General features: G+C 38.8%; 1 protein-coding gene across 1 annotated transcript; it reads right to left on the bottom strand.

Annotated features, from left to right (window-relative positions):
- Positions 1-1,441: 1,441 nt before the first annotated feature.
- On the bottom strand, positions 1,442-23,402 carry LOC130905076 (phospholipid-transporting ATPase ID-like). Its single transcript, XM_057818092.1, has 28 exons — positions 23,127-23,402; positions 21,828-21,910; positions 21,637-21,695; positions 21,453-21,566; positions 19,971-20,069; positions 19,801-19,862; positions 19,525-19,597; positions 19,266-19,336; positions 19,096-19,178; positions 18,855-19,013; positions 18,478-18,566; positions 16,353-16,546; positions 16,067-16,275; positions 15,951-15,994; positions 14,517-14,682; positions 14,244-14,432; positions 13,736-13,851; positions 13,506-13,670; positions 12,187-12,298; positions 10,219-10,324; positions 9,634-9,784; positions 9,337-9,520; positions 6,429-6,652; positions 6,120-6,203; positions 5,783-6,028; positions 5,483-5,621; positions 5,227-5,357; positions 1,442-3,118 (listed from the first exon to the last, which is right to left on the bottom strand). The coding sequence occupies exons 2-28, from the start codon at positions 21,880-21,882 to the stop codon at positions 2,849-2,851; spliced, it is 3,594 nt and encodes a 1,197-aa protein (XP_057674075.1). The 5' UTR covers positions 21,883-21,910; positions 23,127-23,402; the 3' UTR covers positions 1,442-2,848.
- Positions 23,403-24,024: the final 622 nt, after the last annotated feature.

Raw genomic sequence — 24,024 nt, 5'->3', positions numbered from 1 at the left:
AATTAAAAAGAGAATTTAAGAAGTTGTTAGAACTTGTTTTTTTGTGTTTGGTTGTGGAGGTGGAGTCTTTAAATTGGGCATTTAACTGTTTTTACCTTTTTATTTAGGATTTTTACAGATATAGCTGATGTTAGGACTCAATAATCCAACCAAAGGTATCGTCTGGTTCTTTGCCATTCTGGTACTGCTACGAGTAATGTCATGACTTGCAGTGCCAGAGGACACTGCACCTAAGCAAATGGTGTGATGCAACATACCTGCAATAGAAGTGTGATAGGAAGATATTGTAGACCACCAAAAACAATCTATATAGATACCGTACATTCAATGCATGCAGTGTGTGCCACTTCATGTTCTATTATTTTTAACAACCCGTGATGGATTTGACCTTTCATAGGTTTGCATGAAGGACTTATCCACATGGTGCATTCTAGTCAAGCTGTTGTTTTCTTCCTTTTAATTTAAAAACAAATGTCATTAAATGTTAATGAAATATTTTTTTTCTTTTTTCTCCAAATACCTACATGCAGGAATAACAAGTAAGTATTTTTCAAACGTTACTCTTCTAAAAACAAAACACTCTATCCTTTTTAAATCTTGAAAGTATGACCTCACTTAAACTATTTATTTATTTATTTATTTTCAATTTACAATGATTTCCCTTTGGAGATCTTGCCGATGACAATACTGAAACATGTTTCTGTCGATGTAATGTAAACAATCCATACATTAGTCTGGCGGAGTCAAATTGATGGTCACAGATGCAATGTTCCTTGAGACCTAACTTTACTGGCAGTGAGAAAGTAAAATTACAGTTTAAAACACAACACTGTCCCTTGGTGGTACTTTGGTAGAATTGCAAATAGTAAACAACTTCAATAACTCCTCCTCAAACACTTTCAAATGACTAAACAAATCCTTAAATGACCGTAATGCAGAAAAATAACAAAACACAGGAAACGATCTTGAAAATAATAATTATGTAAACAACAAATCTAACAAAATAAAAATGATCATAACTCACTCAGGCCAAGTCAACAAAGATAACAAAAATTAATGAACGACTGAAATAATGCAAAACAACAACAAAAAATCATGCCATCGATAGTCTGGCCAACTAAAACAATGTACAATACATCACAATATGTTTTTGAAAGACACCGTACAGTTACTGCCTTTTGACAAATCATACAGAGAATGCTTTATCGATTTACACCAACACCGCCAGTTGCCACATCATAAGACACAGTTAAAAAAAAAAAAAAAAAAATTCAAACATCACAGAAGCTGGAGATTTAAAATCGAGCCCACTTAGCTGCGAGGCAGACATGCTAACCAATTATGTAAAATGCTGCAGTTCAAGTAAGAACAATTTGTGAATAGGCCTATATTTGTTAAAATTGTCACGGAAGGTTTTTTTTTTTGGTTGTTTTTGTAAAAAAACAACAACAACAACAACAACAAGCAAACAAACATCACTACACTATGTTATTGGGTAGGTGTATTTTATAATCTCACCACTAAATGCCATACGTATTGACAATAGGCTTTAATGTGTGTGGTGTAGTTAACTACGGCATTCCTTAATTTAGTTTCAATGCTCTGTGAAATAGTTATAGTTTAATGCATTTTAAAACTTGACAAGGAATTAAACATCTTCAAAACAGAATGGTGTTTCCATGTAAAGAAAAAAAAAATCAATGCTCCCGCATATTTTGTTTTACATTTTTTTGAACTAGAAACTGCAATTTCTGGAGAAATTACTCTGAGTCTTTGCTGTGTGGAGATACAGATCTTAGCCCCACCCAGATCTAGCAATAGAATGGACAAACATCCTCGTCAATGGCACTAAACAAAGTAAATGAAATAAATGAAATAGAAATAAATGGGAAATTTGGATGTCCATGCCCGTCAATGGCATAGCCCTCCATAAGCGTCAATGGAATTGGGGACATTTGGGGGACATGTCCTATTGATATCTGGTCATTTCCTTTTGATTTGGGGACATTGAATTTTTTGCCATTGAAAATGAATGGGAAAAAATTTGGACGTCCATGGCCATCAATGACATCGACATCCACATGTGCCAATGGAATCCAAGTACATTGGCATCAATAGAGATGACATACACGGCCGTCAATGGCATCTGTCTAAATTGGCCTCAATGCAAAGTTAATGCTATTGGAAATGATGAGAAATTTGGACGTCCATGGCCGTCAATGGTATCGACTTACATATGCCTCAATGGAATCCGAGTACATTGGCATCAATGGATCCAACATACATGGGTGTCAGTGGCATTAATGCAATGTAAATGTCATTGGAAATTCCATTGAAAGCGAATGGGGAAATTTGAACGTTGCATCCCATTAAAAATGAATGGCAAAGTTTTTGGCAAATTTCCGGGAACCCTAAATTTTTTCCAAATTCCGTATACAACTTTTATGCCCCTCATCGTCCAGGAAATTTTTCTGTGATTTATTATGTGATTTGGTCAAAAATTGTAGGACTAGATACATTTTGAAAAAAAATTTTTTTTTTTTTTTTTCAAAAAATCGCCGTTTACGGGCAAACGGAAAATTTTTCGGGGTTATTCAAAAAATTCCCTGCATCGCGTGAAAATTCTGGTCATTTCGATATTGGAACGGTGCTGATTGGTCAAACGGTTCGAGCTGTGCTGCGCGCCGAAGAAATCCCATTAAAAAAAAAACAGAATAACACTATCTGGGTCTTTTTTCAAAGACCCAGATAATAAGAACATACAGTACAAATTGCAGAGAGCGAGCCAGCGAGTGACTGAGTGTGTCAGATGCCATCCATGCAATGATTTTACTCATGAGTTCCACAATCATAAGTGGGCTATAGGTGGCTCTGGCTCTTCTGTGATAGTGCGGTAGTGTTGTGGCAGGTTTGGTGCCAGAGGAGAGTCTGCTTGTTTGAACAAGGCAGGCCGACTCTTGAGAGGACGCTTCAGCAGGAATCTTCGAGATGTCACCAGGTCTCCATAGCCTTGAGCGTGAGAAAAAGCGTAGCCCGATCGCCTGGTGCTGATTCGCCTCACTGGCGGACGACGAGGAGTAGGGGTTGGTAAAGCCTCCTTACGCACCTTATTTCTCACCTTGAGAGAATAAAAATATTTCCTTTTATATAGTATGTATGTATTTATAAATACACACGCTGTACCACATGTCAATACATACTGACACAATTTTATAATTGTATATTATAATTATCATAATAATTAAATGATTTAGAGCGGAAAAACTGATGTCCTGTCTGTAGCGATATTGTCTCTGATTTTCCCATTAATGGCCTCATTTGTATGAGAAAACTGTGTCATCGATCATGATTTGAGTTTGGTTCTGTGCCCTAGCCTGTCTTGTCCATGTAATTACCCATTGACTTCACCTGTTGTAGCCTGCTTCTTGCATGTTGACCAATCCGCTGCCTCTTGTGTCACCTACCTGTGCTTCATTGTCTCGTTACCCAATGTCTGTATTTAAGATCCCCGTGTGCTGTCTGTTCTTGTTGTGTCATTGTCTATCCCACTGTCCGTTCTCGACGTGTTCTGTGTCCTTGCCCTGGCTGTTTCATCTTTCCCAAATAAGTTTTGATTCCTGGACTTTTGTTGGATCTCGGCAGCTCTTGCTTGTACTTTGTATTTTTTGTTAATATCCTAAAAATAATTTATGAGTTGTATCCACCACCCTGCCTTGCCTCCTGTGTTTTCCCTGCGTTTGAGTCTGCCTCCGTCCCCATACCGTGACATCATGAATGAATTGAATCATACACTGTCAGGAGCTATAGGCCATAGACTTCATTATAATATTGACGGGTCACCTTCATTAGACACTCCGCCACACCTTCAAGTGGGGGCCGTCCTACACCCCGTTTCAGTTGGTCACAGTTAATCTCCAACGCCGGATTTAGGATGAAAAAGTACGAAAGCTTTACTTCATACAAACAGGAAGGATTGTCTCAGGAGTAATTTGTTCGAGGACTCAAGGTAATTATTATATTTTTTGTACCATGCATGCATTTTGAAACGTTGTGAAAAAAATCAAAGGGAGAAATGAACTGCTACGGCATTAGTGTCATAATTCGCAATAATTACGTAAAATAAATGCTAACTTAACCAAGACTCGAGACTGTTTTACATCCATATCTATAAAGAATTCAGGGATTTAAGCGTTTATTCCCAAAAATTTCTACGTAAAAAGCTCCTTGTGGTGATAAGGCGGCGCCACAGTGTCTTAAAGACTAGCAGCACATTCGACATATTTATGTAAAATAAATGCTAACTGCCCGTTTTTTTTTTTTTTTTTTGCTTTTAACTGTTAGGGCCTCTGCCCCTTCTTCCTCAGACCTGGCCACCTCCGGCAGGTGTGCATGTTTTAATTGATTTGCAGATTGGACGACAGACGGGTGGAGCGGCGACAGGTGCTGGCTATGACAATCAACCATCCATAAAAGCCAGCGGACGCCGCCACTCATTGCCTGATCAACTCGTATGGTTTCGCCGCCAGTTGCTTCTCGCCTTCTTTATAGGATATCACTGATTCCCGGCTCACGACTACTTTGCTCTTGCCCCAGGTCCTGTCTTCTGCGTGCTCCCTTTCGGATTCTACACCTGCCTCCTTCCAAGGTTCCACGCTTGCCTTCTCCCAAGCGTCCACGTCTCACGCCGGCTCAGTTACCCCAAACGAAGTAACCTCCACCCGCCACGCTATTTCTGCTGCTCGCAAATAAAATATTACTCGCCGCAACCCCTGTGTGTCTGCATTTAGGATCCCTCCTCATCGCACACCCTAACATTAACCAAGAATTGAGACTGTTTTACGTCCATATCAATAAATAATTTAGGGATTTAAGCATTTATTCGCAAGAACGTTCAACGTCTAACACTCTTTGTCTGTGTTTCCACTCGGTCAGCTTTGACGGAGATAGGCCACCTATTAATCGGCCCCGCACCCCGTGTCCGGTCAATATATTATGAAGTCTGTGTATAGGCATCGCAGATCAAGATGTTACTTTTTTTTTGTTCGACAGACATGTCGTCAATACCATGACTTGATATGAACATTGGTTTCTCCGCTAAATCTTGACTGGTTAAACTCTGTCAATCAAAAGATAAATGCAATGTAAAGGAACGGTGGACAGACTACTGGACTTTTTTTCTTTTTTTTTTTCGATACATGAGCCACTTTCCACTCAGGATTTTCATACCTTGTCATTGATTGTTGGCCGAAGCTGAATGACAAAGAAACGGAAAGCCACCACTGGCACAATACAGAGAAGTGTGGTCAAGAGTATAATTAGCCACACGTTAGGCTGGTTCAGAGAGTTCCTCGCTGTACCTGCATCCCAAAACCAATGAATGAAAATGTCAGCAAAAACTGGAAAACCTTCTAGTTCATAGTATGTAATATAAAATATAAAAAACCTCCTTGCATGTTTTCTGTAGTAAGCTGCAGTTACTTACCAATGAAGGGGAATGTTGAGGTGAAGATGAGGAACATGCCGTTGCTATACATGGTGAACGTGGTCGCAAAGTAGACTGCAAGGCTTCCCCAAACAAAGAACTGGTTCACAGCTGTCCAGTAATGTGTGTCTAAACACAGCTGAGATACAAATATAATGCACACATATATGAATGAACATACAACGTACTACTTTGCAAGGTGTATTTTACAACTTGTAGTACTATATTAGAACACAGTATTTAGTATTATTGTCCAACATTGACTAATTGAAGTTAAATGGAAAAATGGGAATTCCTTACCTGGATGTTGACCACAACAAGCAAACACGTCTGCGCCAATAAAGCGAAAGACTGATAATCCGCAATGTCTTTGCCGTCATCTCTGACGGTGTCATGCGTAGCCGCCCATGGGATGAAGAAGAGGATGAGGGAGCTGTAGCAACTGTGGATCATGCAGCGGATAAACACCTTCTTGTTGAAGTAAATGTTCAGAGGCCCTGGCGAGTACAGCTGTGGATACTGGAAACTCCAACGATCATTAACATCCTGCAAAAACGAACGGGTGAAACGTGAGGAAACTATATATTTTGTCAAATATTACTATATAATGCAGGTGGGTAAAGTGATTGTTGCATACCTGGTCAAAAAGACTCATGCCCAGGACGGGAAGAGCTGTATACACCAGGTTGTACATTGTGATGAACCACTCGTCATACACAGTCTATGAATTACATAGTAGGAAGAGGTTATTTGATTCCACTGTAATCAATGTAATTATGATTGCTTAAACCCTCAGATAACCACTGCCTAATGTTGTGATGGTATTAAAGTATGCAGATGAGCCACAAAAGCAAAAAATGTTTGAACTCGTCATGATAACACAATAAGATAGAAATGAGTGGGTGAACAATGAAATAAAGCATGTTGCGTCTTGTATGTTCCTCACCTGTGCAGAGAAGCCGCAGAAGAAGGCATACCAGAAATGCACGAAGGTGAAGGTAAAATTCTTGTAAAAGAAATATTGTAGAAACTTGCACATGCGCAAGTATGACCAGCGCCCATGCACCAAGAGGAGACGCTGCAGATAGCGGAACTGGGCAAAAGAAAAGTCGCTGGACAAAACGGCTTGCATGCCCTCCTGACCACTGATACCAACACCGATATGTGCAGCTGTAAGACAAAATAATATTAAGGATTAATACATTTCACTTTAGAAATGCTTTTTTCATATGCCTGCGATTAAGGGGGGTTGGGGGGGGCATAGCATTCCCCCGCTGGCCGAAAATGTCACTGCATGTAATTGACTTTCAAATAAAGGAATTTAAAATTAAGACTTTGCCAGTAAAATGTTATCTATAAAAGTTTTAAAGCAACAAAACAACAAAAATGAATGAAATGAACGGAAAAAAAATATTATTATAATGTTTCAAAATTATTTTTCAAACAGATCATGTGACTACCACCTTAGAGACAGTCATTTGCTTTGCTTGGCAAAAAAAAACAAAAAAAAAAAACACCTCAGAACAGAAGAGGCAAGATGAATATGAAAATGAATATGAAACGCTGGCGAGCATCGCCAAAATGGTGAGTGAAGTTTCAGTTTTCCCCACTAAAGACATTAATTGTACAACAGAGCCACCACTGGGCGTACCATATTCAATGGACAGCGATCTTGGCCAAAAGCATAGCTGTCCTAAGCAGCCAGATTTAGAATTCCCCCCAAAAATGATGGGGAACAAAAAAACGTTCATTTTCAACGTATTATTATAAATGTTCCTGGCTGAAATATTCAGTCAAAAAGGATGCAGCGTCTACTTCTTCACTAGGTAAGACTGAAAACCGTGCGTGCTCACATTTGCAGGCACACACACACAGCTGGGAGGCCTGTATTTACGAGCATGGGCTAAGCTACTATCTGATCATATACAGTGGGCCATTGTAGTATTTAGTCAACCACCAATTGTACAAGTTCTCCTACTTGAAAAGATTAGAGAGGCCTGTAATTGTCAACATGGGTAAACCTCAACGATGAGAGACAGAATGTGGAGAAAAAAAAAAAAAACTGAAAATCACATTGTTTGATTTTTAATGAATTTATTTCCAAATTACAGTGGAAAATAAGTATTTGGTCACCTACAAACAAGCAAGATTTCTGGCTGTCAAAGAGGTCTAACAAGGTCTAACGAGGTCTAATTAGGCTCCACTCGTTACCTGTATTATTGGCACCTGTTTTAAATCATTATCGGTATAAAAGACACGTGTCTACAACCTCAATCAGTCCCACTCCAAACTCCACTATGGCCAAAACCAAAGAGCTGTCGAAGGACACCAGAGACAAAATTGTAGACCTGCACCAGGCTGGGAAGACTGAATCTGCAATAGGTAAAACGCTTGGTGTAAAGAAATCAACTGTGGGAGCAATTATTAGAAAATGGAAGACATACAAGACCACTGATAATCTCCTTCGATCTGGGGCTCCATGCAAGATCTCACCCCGTGGCGTTAAAATGATAACAAGACCAGTGAGCAAAAAAAAAGAACCACATGGGGGGACGTAGTGATTGACCTACAGAGAGCTGGTACCACAGTAACAAAGGCTACTATCAGTAACACAATGCGCCGCCAGGGACTCAAATCCTGCACTGCCAGACGTGTCCCCCTGCTGAAGAAGGTACACGTCCAGGCCCGTCTGCGGTTCGCTAGAGAGCATTTGGATGATCCAGAAGAGGACTGGGAGAATGTGTTATGGTCAGAATAAACCAAAATAGAACTTTTTGGTAGAAACACAGGTTCTCGTGTTTGGAGGAGAAAGAATACTGAATTGCATCCGAAGAACACCATACCCACTGTGAAGCATGGGGGTGGAAACATCATGCTTTGGGGCTGTTTTTTCTGCAAAGGGACCAGGACGACTGATCTGTGTAAATGTGTCAAGGAAAGAATGAATGGGGCCATGTATCGAGAGATTTTGAGTGAAAATCTCCTTCCATCAGCAAGGGCATTGAAGATGAGATGTGGTTGGGTCTTTCAGCATGACAATGATCCCAACACACAGCCAGGGCAACAAAGAAGTGGCTTCGTAAGAAGCATTTCAAGGTCCTGGAGTGGCCTAGCCGGTCTCCAGATCTCAACCCCATAGAAAATCTGTGGAGGGAGTTGAAAGTCCGTGTTACCCAACGACAGCCCCAAAACATCACTGGTCTAGAGGAGATCTGCATGGAGGAATGGGCCAAAATACCAGCAACAGTGTGTGAAAATCTTGTGAAGAGTTACAGAAAACGCTTGGCCTCCGTTATTGCCAACAAAAGGTACATAACAAAGTATTGAGATGAACTTTTGGTATTGACCAAATACTTATCTTCCACCATGATTTGCAAATAAATTATTTAGAAATCAAACACTGTTATTTTCTGGGTTTTCTGTCTCTGATGGTTGAGGTTTACCCATGTTGACATTTACAGGCCTCTCTAATATTTTCGAGTGGGAGAACTTGAACAATTAGTGGTTGACTAAATACTTATCTGCCCCACTGTATCTTATAAGTTAATTTTATTGCTGACCCTGCGTTTCAGGGTCATCAACATTTTTGCACCCCACTGCCACAAAAGTCAAACTCCACCTATGATATTTTTTAAGAATTAACTTGAGAATGAATTCATTTGGGTGGATGTGGTGCAATTGGCAGACCAAATGCCAGCTTTGACTGCACACTGTTAAACACTGCCAAAGGACACTTTGGCAATGCAATGAACCCTAAATTTTTTAAGACAAAAGCACTACTGCATGTAATTCATCTCTCCATTTAATTCCAAGCTTTTTCTAACCCTGTTCCATGATTTGTGATTTGAGTTTACCCTTGATCATGCTGACGTCATTGGCCCCATCGCCAATTGCCAGAGTGACAGCCTGTTTGTATTTCTTGACCAGTTGAACAACCTGGGCTTTTTGTAATGGCGTGACCCTACAGCAGATGACCGTTTGGCACATGCATGCTGTCCTCAATAGTTCCAATTCCAAACCTTTCTCCAGGGCAAAGGCCTGAGGATAAAATGGAGGATGAGGAAACTTCGGTGACTAATAGTGAAATAAGTAAAAATCTTCCTTCATCGCTCGATTTTCTTTCATTTTACCAAGAATGAAAGCTTTCTTACCAGACTGTGTCCATTTATAACAAGGGCATATTCTCCATCCACTTTGTCATCATCCACAGTTTCTGTCTTTTGAAGCCAGAAGAGGCCTGAGCGAGTTTTGTTCACTGTTGGTGCCTCAGCTGCTGTTGGACACATTTTCCTCCGAGCACATCTATAACCAGCATTACATTAAAAATATTACTCGTGTAGTACATTTAGTCATGATACTACAAGGAGGTAGAATGGATCATCCAGTAACCGAATAGTCAGTGGTTTAATCCTGGCTTGACCACCTACTGTCAAAGTGTCCTCTGTGAAGTGAACCTACTGAACCCTCAATTGTTTTGTGCTTTGTGTGCTTAGCAGTGTAGAGAAAACCACGATAAAAGTCTTCTTCATGTACCATAACGGATCACATTCAATGTGTTTTCTTTATCTTTATGTCTATTTATATTGTAGATTCTCCTTGAAGGCATCAAAATTATGAATGAACATTTATGTGGAATGAGAATTAGAAGTTGTTTCCAAAAGTTTGGCCTCTACTGTATGTGTGTATGTGTTTGTTCATGTGTGCGTATGTAAAGATACTTTATCTATTACACTTACACTAGCTCTTCCTTCACTCCTTCTGTTGTGTTTGCTGACACAATGAAAATGTCCTTCATTTCCTCTCGCAACATGTTGCACGAATAGCCGATATTCTCAGCCGTCTCTGGTAGGAAAGATTAGTGAACATTTCATTTAACAAAACATGCCCAAAAATAATTTGCCAGAATACAGCAAACCATTTGGATAAAATATGCACACATTGAGATTACTGATACAGCACACACACACACACACACACACACACACACAAAAAAAAGAAACAAGCACTAATGTGCTACTGCAGGCTGAAGGCTGTGACCAGTTCAAATGTGATACTTATTGGATTGCAGCACCTTTTCAGAAACTGTACAGCTACACTACTTCCCAATAACCAAATATTAATAATTTCTGATGACTTTGAAAATTTCATTTTCATTAATCAAATTAACTAAAGAAACAGCATTTCAAAAAGTTGATATCCATTCTATACGCTAGATACAAAATCAAGTTTCAGATTAATCCATCCGTTACCATTGGAGGAATGAGCTGCGGAAAACAGTACATCTAAAATGACTCATTAATTAATAAAATGCTAATTAATTGGTGAAATTGCATTTAGGGTACAAGGCTTGATAGATACTTTCCTCTAGAACAGGGGTCCCCAAACTATGGCCCGCGGGCCGGATACGGCCCGCCTCCACATTTGGTCCGGCCCCCTGAACAATACCAGAGAGCATTTTTATTTATTTATTTGATTATTCATTTATTTATTTTTAATTTTTTTTTCAATTGTGTTATTTATTTCCTGGATTTTTTTCTGTGAAGAACCCAGAGAGGGTTATATTATATATAACATAATATTATATTATATTATATTATATTATATTATATTATATTATATTATATTATATTATATTATATTATATTATATTATATTATAATATAATATTTACCGTGTTGGCCCGAATATAAGATGGTGTTTTTTGCATTGAAATAAGACTGAAAAAGTGGGGGTCGTCTTCTATTCGTGGCCTAGACATTATACCCATTCACGACGCTAGATGGCGCCAGATATCATTGAAGCGATGATCTGTCATGACAGATCTCAGCTACTCTCAAGTTTATTTTATTGCAATGTTTTTCCTTATTCAGATTTGTTTCAAGACTACAGTTAGAGTTAGACTTCACTTTGATGGTTAATGCAGTTATTGCAATTTTGTTGTTTTATCACAATAGACTGGTTTATTTACATTTCAAAAACCAGAGGCCATTCATTTACAAATGTGATTGCACTTTAGTTTACATATTTAAATGTTCAGATATTAAGATTTGCATGAGGCAAAATAATAATGCTTTTTCTCTCAAATATATTGTTATAATCATTTGTTTTAGATGTACTGTAATTATTTTCTGTAAAAAAAATAATTTGTTGTTCAAAAAGTCTTTTTTCCAAACTTGAGTCTTGAAAAAGAGGGGGTCGTCTTATAATCAGGGCCGTCTTATATTCGGGCCAATACAGTACTTTTGTTCTGTGAAGAATCCAGAAAGAGTTATTTGATTGTGGCTTTCTGAAAAACAATACATTTTTATATTTAGGCACTCCTGCAGTTGTCACACTTTTTCTGTTACAAACTGACCCCAGGCACTCATCAGAGAAGGGAAAAGTTATGTGGGGACCCCTGCTCTAGAATATCTGTATCAAATTTTAAGAGGACCCTCTCTGCAACATCTGAAAAATACACATCTGATTTTTTTTCCATTTTCTATTTAGGTAGGAATGACCAATAATCAGGTAATAGCTCTGAGGTTCAATGGGTATTGACCCACTTAATATAACTACCAAATATAATACTATGCATGAATAATGGAAGAATACTGAAACTAATAATGTCCACACCACCACCACCAAAATCAACATGAACGGCGACTTGACAGGCCTTCAGTCTGTAATAAAAATAACAAAATAAGTTGTACTAGAAAACCAACCCTGTTTATCTCCAGTCAACACCCAGATTTTGATGTTAGCTTTGGCCAGCTGCTCAATTGTCTGTGGGACACCATCTTGCAACTTGTCTTCTACAGCTGTTGCTCCAAGAAGCTATATATATATATATATATATATATATCAAAAGATTGTAAAAGATTTTGAAAGTTTTTGTTTAATGATATAACATTGATTTTGATTAATAATGATGCACTAAATCTAAGTTTAAAATGAGAATTACAAATAAATAAATAAATAAAATATCTTATTAATATATTATACAGGGTGGGGCAGAGCAACTTGCTTATTTAAATTTGGCCCCCTGAAGTGATGGTTGCTCTGATGATGGTAGGGCTGGACTCAATTGAGAGGGGGGGCTTAAAGTTTGGTTCTTAACGCGTGTTAATTATTTTGTGTTTATTTTTCAGGAACTTAAGTGAGCATCATGGAGTGGACAAAGTTGGAACGCACTTTCGCTTTTGAGGCATTTTTTCCAAGCGGTCGCTCAATCGTCGCAACGCAACGTGCATTCCGTAGACATTTCAATATTCCCCCCAGTGGTCGTGTTCCTGGCCAGCAGTCGATTGTTTCATGGGTAAACAACTTTAGGGAAACGGGTGATGTAAAGAAAAAGAAACCTGGCCTCCCACGAAAAACAAGTACACCCCAAAATATTGACACGGCGAGACAGTCTGTTTTAAGATCTCCCCGACGGTCTGACCGCAAACACGCATCTGCTCTTGGGTTGTCTGCTAATTCTGTGAGACAAATCTTCCATGAAGAATTGAAATTTCATCCCTAAAAATTAGCTATGTGCAGGAACTTAATCCATGCAATTTGGGGTGTCCTTGCTGTTCATGGGAGGCCAGGTTTATTTTTCTTTACGTCACCCATTTCCTTAAAGTTGTTTACCCATGAAACAATCGACTACCGGCCAGGTACACGACCACGGGGCGGGGATATTGAAATGTTTACGGAATGCAGGTTGCGTTGCGACGGTTGAGACAACGAAACAATGAAAGCGCCTTCCAACTTCATCCACTACAATATGTTCACTGGGGTTCCTGAACCTGAAAAATAAAGACAAAATAAATAACACGATAAGAACCGAACTTTAAGCCCCACTCTCTCAAATAAGTCCACCCCTACCATCTTCAGAGCAACCATCACTTTAGGGCGCCAAACTTAAATCAGCAAGATGCTCTGCCCCACCCTATATGATTAATATATAGTTAGATAGCAAATAGTAATGTTCTTGCTTTGTAGAAGTTAAAAATCTACTGATTTAGTAAAGCTGTATTGAATTGATAAGTAGACCAACCAACATGTCTTTTTCAATCTCTTCATAAAGTTCATCAAGTTTCTCATCTCTTCCTTCAATGGCGGTGCTGGCCTCATGGTGACGTTGCATCCACTCATTTAAATAATGCTCATCCAAATGCTTGTAAGCTAGAACCAAAGTGCGAAGACCATCACCTGCATACTCCTAAGGTCAAGGTTAAAATGATAAATGATAATCAGTGTTCGACATTTCTGAAAATACAAACGCACATTCAGATGTCCAGTGGTGATGCCCATTAGTTTGTTACAGGAGGAGTGGAGCCTTTCGTAGATGATTGTGTCTGCTCCTTTGCAGTATAGTGTAAACTTCCCTTCAGGGTGGCGCACTGGAAATCATAGCAAAAATATGAAGTTCTGAATATATTTAGAAGTTGGAGAAGATAAGTTTAACCTTTGGCACCCTGCCAAAGGTTAACACAAAACAGTGACTAAATGGGAGATGAACATTTAAATCTATCCATCTACATACTGCTTATTCTGCCCCTGCACAGAGGGAGTTGTAGCCTAGCTGACCTGAGTTCAGGCAAAAATGTAACCATGGACTATAAGAAATAGATTTAAAAAATAAAAAAAAATACAAACCCATGCTGCCTACAGGGAAGTCAGACCTAACTTAATAAACACATTTTAACTAATACAATGCAGTTTCATTTGTAGTGGGTGTCCCCTGCCTGTAACATGAGCATGGAATAAAATCTATCGTTGCCACTTGCCTCACCTATGACAGACATCCTCTTGCGCACATTATTGAAGTCTAAAACAGCCAAAAGTTCATAGATGACTCGTTCACCCATCTCCATGATTGTGATGGTCTCTGGTGTGCGCGAACGGAACACAAATCCAAAGTTTCTCGCAGCAGTAACCAAAGCGCCTTCATCAGGGGACTGAGCCTGGTAGTAAAGGTCCCCTAATGACAAATGAGACATGTGGTTATACTGTCAGCCCATATGTTCTTCATTTCATGTAGTGCTGCAGCTATTAAGAGTCTCACCCTCTTGCTTTTCTTCAGGCATCACAGTGTGACACAGAGCCAACAAACGGAAGAAGGCATGAGCCTCCGAGTTGCCCTCTCTGACAGTTTCTGCCAAACTGTGGTCATGAAAAATGAACTTTGGATCGGCAAGACGGTTCCAGGAGAAGTCGACCCTTGGTGTCTTCTGCAGAAGGGAAGGCTGTTATCTTAAAAGGCCATAGTACGATGATCCATGAGAATGGATTTGCATTTTAGTTGTTGTTCTATAGTTCTCTTAACTCATTTGCTCCCAAAAACGTATAAATACGTTCTATTTTTAATTGTTTCAATGTCATTTTTTTTTTTTTTTCATAAGAGACATCTCTGTGTTCTGATTCAACTGAGCTCCAAAGCACAAAGCTGAAAATCCATTTTAAAGCAATAAAACTGGCCACTATGGGCAGTAGTGCATTTGGTAAGACCCGCAACCCGATTCAACTGTAACGAACGGCCAGGCTGCACGGTCGGAGCGCCGGCGGAAGGATGCCAGGCAGAAGACGACCGAGCAGAACAACCGAGAGGATGCCTGAGCAGCCAGGCGGTGGACGACCGAGTAGAACGACCGTGCAGACCCCGCAGAGACGCAAAAAAATCCATCTTTATGAGACAGGTGGCGATGAGGGAAAAGTTAACCCGGCTGTCGTAGCCACAACAGCGTCATCTCAATTAGTTATGTGTAAATAAATTGTTACTTTGAAATCAAAAGCTCTATTTGTCTTGTTGTTTATGTCAGGAAAACATTATTCAGATGTTTTGGATGTAACTAAAACAAAAAATAGCTGTGTTAAAGTCAAAGTTATGTTTGAAATGTATGCTTTCAAAAAAAGCTCAATTTCTGTTTTTTCATCAGAAATTGGAAAATTGCTTAAACTAAGCTATTTTCTAATGCTGATTTCTAAAGAATGGAAAAAGAAAGAAGAGAGTCTAATCTTTCTTTTGGTGGGTTCCATGTTTATATAGCAGTAGAACAGAATTTTCTTTGGGCCTTGCAAAATCAGTCAAAATCCAGTAAAACGGCCGGGAGCGAAGGGCCTTCGTCCGGTGAAAATGGTTGGGAGTGAATGAGTTAACAATACATTTTGTGACTCCTATAATTGTTGCACCCCAATAACACCACGCCACAACACTGTCTTCTATTTTGTTTAGGTGTGCTTAATAAAATGACCAGTAAGCAACCATTTGCGTAAGTACTGTGAGAATGAGTGGTCAATTGTGGTCAGAAAGTCCGATAGCCCAAATTGGTGGCCTCGCTTCTGTCAGACTGCCCCAGGGCGGCTGTAGTTAGAATAGTAGCTTGCTACCATCTACATAGTGTGAAGTAAAAGAATAACGCAATGTAAATCATCTTTGAGTGCCCTAAAAAGCGCTATATGAATCCAATGAATTATCATTATTACTATTTATTCAACTCACCTCTGTTATTTCCATCCTATGACCTGAATGGTCAAAAAGTTCACCTGAAAAAAAACATAACACAGTAAATTCATACTGTATGTGAGCTTTTTGTGCAATTTAAATTATTTACTCACCATAATTTTTGCCATTGATCGAACACTTGTTAAACGCCATAATGTTTTGTGTTAGCGTGCCTGTCTTGTCACTGAATATATATTTTATCTGACCCAGCTCTTCATTCAGAGTGGTGGTCCTTGCCTGAGCAGGTGTGTCCTTCTTTGGATAATACATTTTCCTATCCCAGTCGATGTAGAAACTATTTCCAAGACGGATGATCTCCACACTGACATAACAGATGTAATTGTAATAAATACAATGTTGAACTAATTTTCTTTGTTTTCATTTAGCCAGATTACATACCTGACGTAGAGAGATATAGGCACCACAGTGTTGAGGACAATGACATAAGACCAGAAAGAGAGGAATGATGAGAGAGAAGCATCAATGCCGGGTTCCCGAGGGAGAAACACAGTAAACGCTGAACCTTCCTTCATCTCCCAAATTGCATTGCCAATGGTCAGAACAGAGCACATAGATGCCAGAAAGCCAAAGATCTGATTGGAGGAAAGGAAAAATATTTATAAACATGAATTTACAGGAATAAAGGCATTTATGATGGGAACCTTCACATGAACCAGACACTTCATCATATACAAAACACATCCACAATAGAATTAATGTGAAAATGATGAGGATACATGAGCTCTATCACAAAACAATATTTTAATGCTTAATTTTAAAGGTTCTGCTTTGGGTTTCAATCACCTGACAAGGTGGTCCAAATACCATTTTTCCCTCATTTTGAATCCAGCGGCTTATAGACAGTGCGTCTTATTTGTTGATTTATTTGTTATAAGACTGTGATAATTTATGACATGACATTATCATTGGCATTAATGAATGCTTATGACGGCAAATTATGTCACTAACTCCATTTATGTACAGCTCAGAGGCTTTTACATCCATTCAAAATGGAGATAATTTGCCAGATGACACAAAATGACATCTGTCATAAGTATTAATTAGGCTCGAGCGTATGACGTGGCACTCGCGAGGTTTCCGCCGCTAAAGTTCGGTGTCAGAACCCCGGGAAACATAAACAGTGAGGCATTTCAACACAGGTCGCTCTTTAAAAATGGTTGGAAATTATTGTGCGGTAAAGAATTGCAACAACCGATCGAATAGAAAGGAGAATGTACAGCTCGACGGAACCCCATTGAGTTTCTTCCGGATCCCTACATGGAGAAAAGCCGAGTGAAAGGTCATAACTGAACTTACCAAACGTCGAAGAATGGCATGGGTGGCCTCGATCAGAAGGAAGGGCATAACGTTTGATTCTCCAGTTACACACAGAGTTTGCTCTATGCACTTCCACTCCGGTAAGTTAATTTCGTTTGTTTACGCAAATTTCGGTAACTTTATGCCCTAAGTCGGCCTGTTGTTAGCTATAGCTACAGCTAAACAACTAGCATGCATACATGTGCATTGTCTTCATAAGACATAATTCCTGTCGTTGCTAAATGAAAAAGCTGTAATATGTTGACGTGAGAGAGTGGCAAAGAATTTGTACACAGGCTACATTTTCTGCAACAAAAAATTTGTACATCCGTGGTCACAGACTAATGTAAACACACACTGCCTACCTTTGCTAGAAAGATGGTGTTGCCGTTTGCTATGGTCATAATGTGCAGGTCCTGCACCCATCCGCAGCAAAACTGTTCGTAGCTTTGTAGCGATTTGTAGTTTTGGAATTGCTGGGGAGTGTAGTAACTTCCACCAAACACTAAATACAGCATGATGTCCATTTCGCGTAGTGGTGGAAGCTTGTCGACATCTTTATTCCATTTGTGTTCGGCTTGCTCGTAAGGGTCAACATTGTTCACATCCTTAAAATTGCTCACATATCTGTCCTTCGCCGTGGCAACAAGTTTGTATCGAACTGGCAAGTATTCCTTACTTTTTTCCATCTTTGGCACTTGTAGTTGAATTGTATTTGCCATTACGTTTAAATGTGCCGTGATGCAGACGTGCTTCCAAAATGGCTGTGTTGTCGCAAATCTCGCATGATCCCCGTGTTGCTGTGACGTAAACGCTCGAGCCTAATTAATGCTCATGGCAGTGTCATGTCATAGATTATGATGGTCTTAAAATAAAGTGTTGACAAATACTTTAACTTGCAACTAATGAAACAACTGGAACAGTAACTAAAGAAATAATTAGTACAGAGCATGAATTTTGGTTGTTATTTACATCTGTAGCGCTGCAATGCATGCTAGGAGGCATGTTGGCCGACAACAGTGTTGACAGCAGGTGGCAGCAGAGGTTGACTGTCTCCCTCAAGAGAACAGTGTTGGCCAAATGAAGCTTCATGAAGCAATGATGGTTGGTCATGGTGGTTCATTTGGTAAACTTCCGCCAACTTTAAGTCCAATATATTGTAATATTTATGGTCAATAATTGCATTTGGTAGTTAAAAGAAACTCACACATAGCACCAAGACATTCATAAGGTGATCAACACTTGTGCGTTTGAATGTTGTTTTTCCACTGTTCTGCATCAGTTTTGTGTCTGGACCTGCAAAAGTAAGATCGCATGGTGAACTGATCATCTCTTAAGCAAGTGGAGTGCACATTTCCCAATTAGAAATTTACAAACGAGATTGTCATTTTAGGAGAAATGCTGGGAAATGTTAACTTAATAAACAGTAATATCATATGAGAGAATGCATTAACTTGCTTTTCCACATTTTGGAAAATAAAAAGGCCAGAAAGTGTCCAAGATGCAACACTTAAGAATTTCTTCTAAATTGTATAAAATTTTCTTGGACCCAAAATAAGTCGCCATTGGTAGGTAGTAGATTACCTCCAAAGATAACCAGTCCAAAGCACCACTCTGTGTTTCTCAAAGTGCATCCACGTAGAAGCACTTTGTCATTGTCCAATGAGTGTGTTTGTCCATCAACTGTGAGCGTCCCTTTAAATTTGTCCAGGCGGTTGTTTGGGGGTTCACATCTCACTTCGCCTGAGAAAGGTTGTGGTCAGCATATTATGAACAGAACGATCTCAAAAGTTTCACTTTCGAACAAGAAGCCACAAGTTCTCACCAGTGAAGTTGGCCAATGCTTGAACGCTGTCACCCATCTTGCCAGTAACAGACAGTGCCTGTTTCACCTTCAGATTAGTTTCACTTAAGGGGACCACAAGGACATGAGAAGAATGATGGTGGAGGAACGAGACAACAATACATACAATTCAAATCAGAGCATAAACTCACCCATCGAGTTCTGCTGTTTCCACATAGACCAGATTTAGAGGTTCACTGCTTGAGAGCAGAAGGAGGTCTGCCTGGAAAACAATGTATTCAAATTAAGAAGTATTATATTTCAAAACGCAATAATAATGTAGGAAGTCATAGTCAAGTACAAAAAATATCATGATTTGAAGTAAGAGCATCATAATGAAGACATTTAAAGAAGCAATAGATATCTATGAACACCTAAATATGTTTTTGTTATTGTTTTTGTGGCACTTACTGTGACAAACTGGTTATTTTCCAATTTAATGACATCTCCAACCTGAACATTCATCCATTTTTCATTTTGAAGTCTGGCAAAAGAAACAAATAAATATTTATATTCTATTTACAGGTACAGAATATAAAGTAAAAAAGTACTGCATGTAAGCACAGCTTAAGAAGTTGAAACTCTCAACTCAAATAAAACATGCAAACTATTGATGGGTTGATCTCATCGTATTTTTGGTGTTCAATGAACAATAAACATATATTTCATTGACAAAAGTTGACTCACTCTCCATCAATAAGGACGCTCACTTTGCGGTTGTTCACTTGTTTGTCACATTTGTGCCGGTTCTGTTTGATTTTAATGGTAGAGAGAACATACTATTCAGTAATTTATACATTCATAGAGTTCAAGAACATCTGAAAAGACTGTTACTGTGAAAGTTATTGTCCACTTACAATGTCATCAGTAGCATCTTTGACTGCAGTTATAGAGAGCACCAAAACTAGAGGGACAGCTGTGGTGAACCAGGAGAGCGAGGCAATTTGTGGGATAAGCTATAAACATCCATACACAAGCACAAGTGTACACATTCAAATATTCTGAAGTACTTGGACAATTAAGCATACCACCTTATATGTCAAACAAGATAGAAGCAGTATTGTGCATGGGCGTGTACTGCTAATGGAACGGGTGCAGTGATATTCATTGGTTATTATTGCTACTACTATAGAAATAAAGATGGATCGAGAGACACGTACAGCAGTGATCCCAACCGGTCCATGGCAAATTTGCTACCGGGCCGCAGAGAAATAATAAATCATTTCTGAATGGCCGCAATCGGACCTTTGCATCTTGACACATCAGTATGCCTGTCTACTATATTGACTAATCCAAGTAGATATTTTTGAATGTCGCCCTCTAGTTTTTGGTTGCCATTTCTGGGGTGTTGGCACAATTTTAGCAGCCCAGCGTCAGTCAATGTAAACAGTAATGTTAGCTGCTGTTGGCTGTGTGTTGCGAATCTGAGCACACCTCAGCAATGGGGTACTTCCAATTGTTTTGCTAGGCACCTAGCATCTATTTTTTTAAATTTATTTTTTATTTTTTCTTTAATCTAAGTGTACTTATCCTTGAAAATGAGGTAGGCGCATCAGATTTTGTTCCCGGAAATAATAAGTCCACACGTTAGCGAAAAAGACTGAAAAAGAGATGTCTTTTTCGAGATTTTTTTATGGGAAAAAGGTCACCTGCTGAGCCAGAAGAGGAGCCTCCAACCAGGTTCTGCATAATATGTGGCTAAAAGCCAGTGAATGAGACAACAAAAGTGAATGCACTGAGAGCATACCTCATGGCGAACTGTATTGCTAAAGCCAAGAAACCATTAACTCATTATGACTGCGACCAAGGTTATTTGCCGTCAGGTTTTAGGAGAGGCCACTGTTAAATAAGGTTGATTCAGTGTATGGTGAGTTACATTTTCCCTGCACTCAATGTTAATTTTTAGCCCCGCAGTGTCATTTCATATTTACTGTAATCTTCTGCCACACATTGCCGGTCTGTGAAAAAAAGGCCCCCATCACACCGGAAAAAAGGTTGGAGGCCACTGATGTACAGTACCTATTTCCACATTGGCTGTGATGCACAAGCTTTATTAGACAATTTCCTCACTGGTTAACAGGTTGTTAAAAATGACAATTACCATGTCCTGTTTGTAAACAGTCAGCTTGAGTGTAACTGTGGGTGTTTGCTGTCGCATTGCTTGAGCAACAATAGCGAGTTAGCGAATCAACCTTTAGCCGAATAACGAGATTGCACCTGAATTTATGTTTAATGTGTTTATGTTTATATTTGTCAAAAATGTGCACTATTTCCAAAAGAATTGCAGTAAATATTTTGGTAGGAGAAAAAACACGGTACTTAACAAATTACAGGCCTACCTGAAGTATGAAGAGGAAGAGGAAGTAGCTATTGGCAAGCCTCCTGAACTGCTCGAAAAGATTAAGTGGTAGGAATGTAAAGATGTTATATTTGGATGTTTTGATCGCATTATTCTGAAGAGGGAAGAAGTCAGAGATGAGTTACATTATGTGCTATTTCTTAACGCTTAGGTACTATCCTTACAGCATAGTGGTAAGACAGGTTGAAAGTTCTGTCATGGGCTCGCAAGCGCCGCTCCTCCTCTATTGGTAAAAAAAATTCAAATAATAATAAAGTGCAGCAAATTATTCATTCATTCATTCATTCATTCATTCATTTTCCATGCCGCTTTTCCTCACAGTTAATGATATATACACTTTATAAAATATCAGTACCTTTCTTTTCCTGCTGCCCACACAGCTGGCCAAAGTAGGACGCCACTGATCCCATATTATCGCTGTTTCTTCATATTGTATAGCTAGCGGGCAAAAAAAAAGTGTGTGTTTTTTAGAAGAGATTTGCAATGGTCAATCTTTGTATCCATCATAAATTCTGTCAACGCAAAGTTGCGGTCACAGATGACATCATCTTTTGCATTTTCTCATGTCTTTCTATACAATTCAATACATTACCCAAAATCAGTTCCATTCACGTGGATAGGAGATAACATATATAAAATATATAAAGAGAAGATAAAATGTATTTTTTACAGTTAATTTTAACTGAGCAATTTGTCCGACACATTAATCTGAATGCATATTTGATGAACACAATTAAAAATTTTCAGTCAAAGAATGGTGTGAACAAAATTACTGGTGTGTTGCCTGCTACAGGCAGATGCTTATTTTGAGTAGTTCAAAATGTTAAAAACATATGGCCCAGAATTGTAAATAATGGTTTAATATAAAGTGGAAATTCCTATTATTGATCCTTAATCATACTGCTGGTAGAAGTCGTCCCAGTCATATCTTACAATGTTAACATGTTAGCTAATACATTTTGGTAATAATGTGGTGGTGTTATTGTCAGACAAACACGTGCTTAATTATTTACTTCCCATTGGATCCACCAAATGTCAGTGATCCAAAATGAACAACTAAACCTCCTGACAAAAGTTGAAATTGATACTTAAACTGTCAACTTGAAAAACTCAATTTTTTCTGGGCAGACATATTGCAGCCACTCCCTACTCCACCCTTTGAACCCATGAAAAATCTATATGACAGATAGTTTATAATCACACAGATTAAACATGGTTATAATTCACAATGGTGGTTTATCTCCCTTGTGTATGATTCATGTCAATATAAAATACTACTTTTAGCACAGTCTATTATCAAAAACCAAAAATTGAGCTGAGTCAGGTCTCAAAGCTGTATTGCCTTATAGCATTTATAATCACCTAAGACAGGCAGTAAAAACAAAGAAAGTGATTACAAACAAGACAAGTGCCTTTTTGTATGCGTACAATTATTTGGATTGAGTTCCAATTATCATATCCACCTCTTAAAAAACAAGAAGTATCCTACTGTTAATCCGTTTCATGAAGCATGACATTAATTTAGTCTGTCTTTACAAAACGTCATAGTTTATCTGAACAAAATTTGGATTAAAGTTGTGAATTACAATTTTTTATATACTGTATTCTATTTCTCTTGCCTGGTTTACCAAAGAAATTAAACAAGAGCACATACCTCAAACAAGTAATAAGACTGGTGTTCTTTAGGGTCTTCCGCATTTACAGGAACATGGCTGAAATGAAGACTTTCCTGGACTCTGAAAAAGGCTGACCCTTGTTTAAACTCACTTTAGACTTTCAGACTTGAGCTTAGTACAGAATGGAAAACCAGGTGGTTCTGTTTAAGCCTGCACACAGATGAAAGGTACATAGGATGGAGCAAGTGACGTGATAACAGCTTCTAGTTGAGGTTTCAGGTTAAAAAAGAAAGAACTAGGATCCAGGGCGATCCTTCCTGCTAAGCGCTTGGGTAAACAATAAAGTGATCTTTGGACCTAGATGGTGACACTGGATGGGCAGTAAAACAACGGTGGAGATGAACAGTGACAGCCAATCAGAGCAGAAAAGGTGGGTTTGTCTTGACTAAGCAGGTATGCAACACACCCTGAAACAGACTGAAATCCACCAACCACGATGTATCTGTGCAGGACTTTCTAGCTAATTAAAACTGTACTATATATCGTAAATTAATATGAACAGACGATACAAGATGTTGTGCATTTATATATACCTGTACACAAGGGCGTAGGTTTGCATAGGGACGGTAGGGACATAACACTACCAACTTTTCAGGATGCGCAAATTGTCCCCACCAACTTTTAAGCAACCTTATTTGCATTATAAAATAAGTTCAGTTGTATAGGTCATTTACACTGTCTTCCAATGTGTTGTAGGGACAGAATTGACCCTACCGTTATTAAGTACATTATTTTCATAATGTTTAGACTTACAATTACCCCTTTTCTCTTGCTGAATGTACCGTTCTTTTCTCCTTAAATGCACTTTTGATTGGCTGATGACTTGACACCCCACACACACCCATACACACTCACAGACCCGACATAAATATGTCG

This window comes from Corythoichthys intestinalis, chromosome 17 (assembly GCF_030265065.1).
Source record: "Corythoichthys intestinalis isolate RoL2023-P3 chromosome 17, ASM3026506v1, whole genome shotgun sequence".
Classification (NCBI taxonomy): domain Eukaryota; kingdom Metazoa; phylum Chordata; class Actinopteri; order Syngnathiformes; family Syngnathidae; genus Corythoichthys; species Corythoichthys intestinalis.
This window is presented reverse-complemented; position numbering and strand designations above follow the sequence as displayed.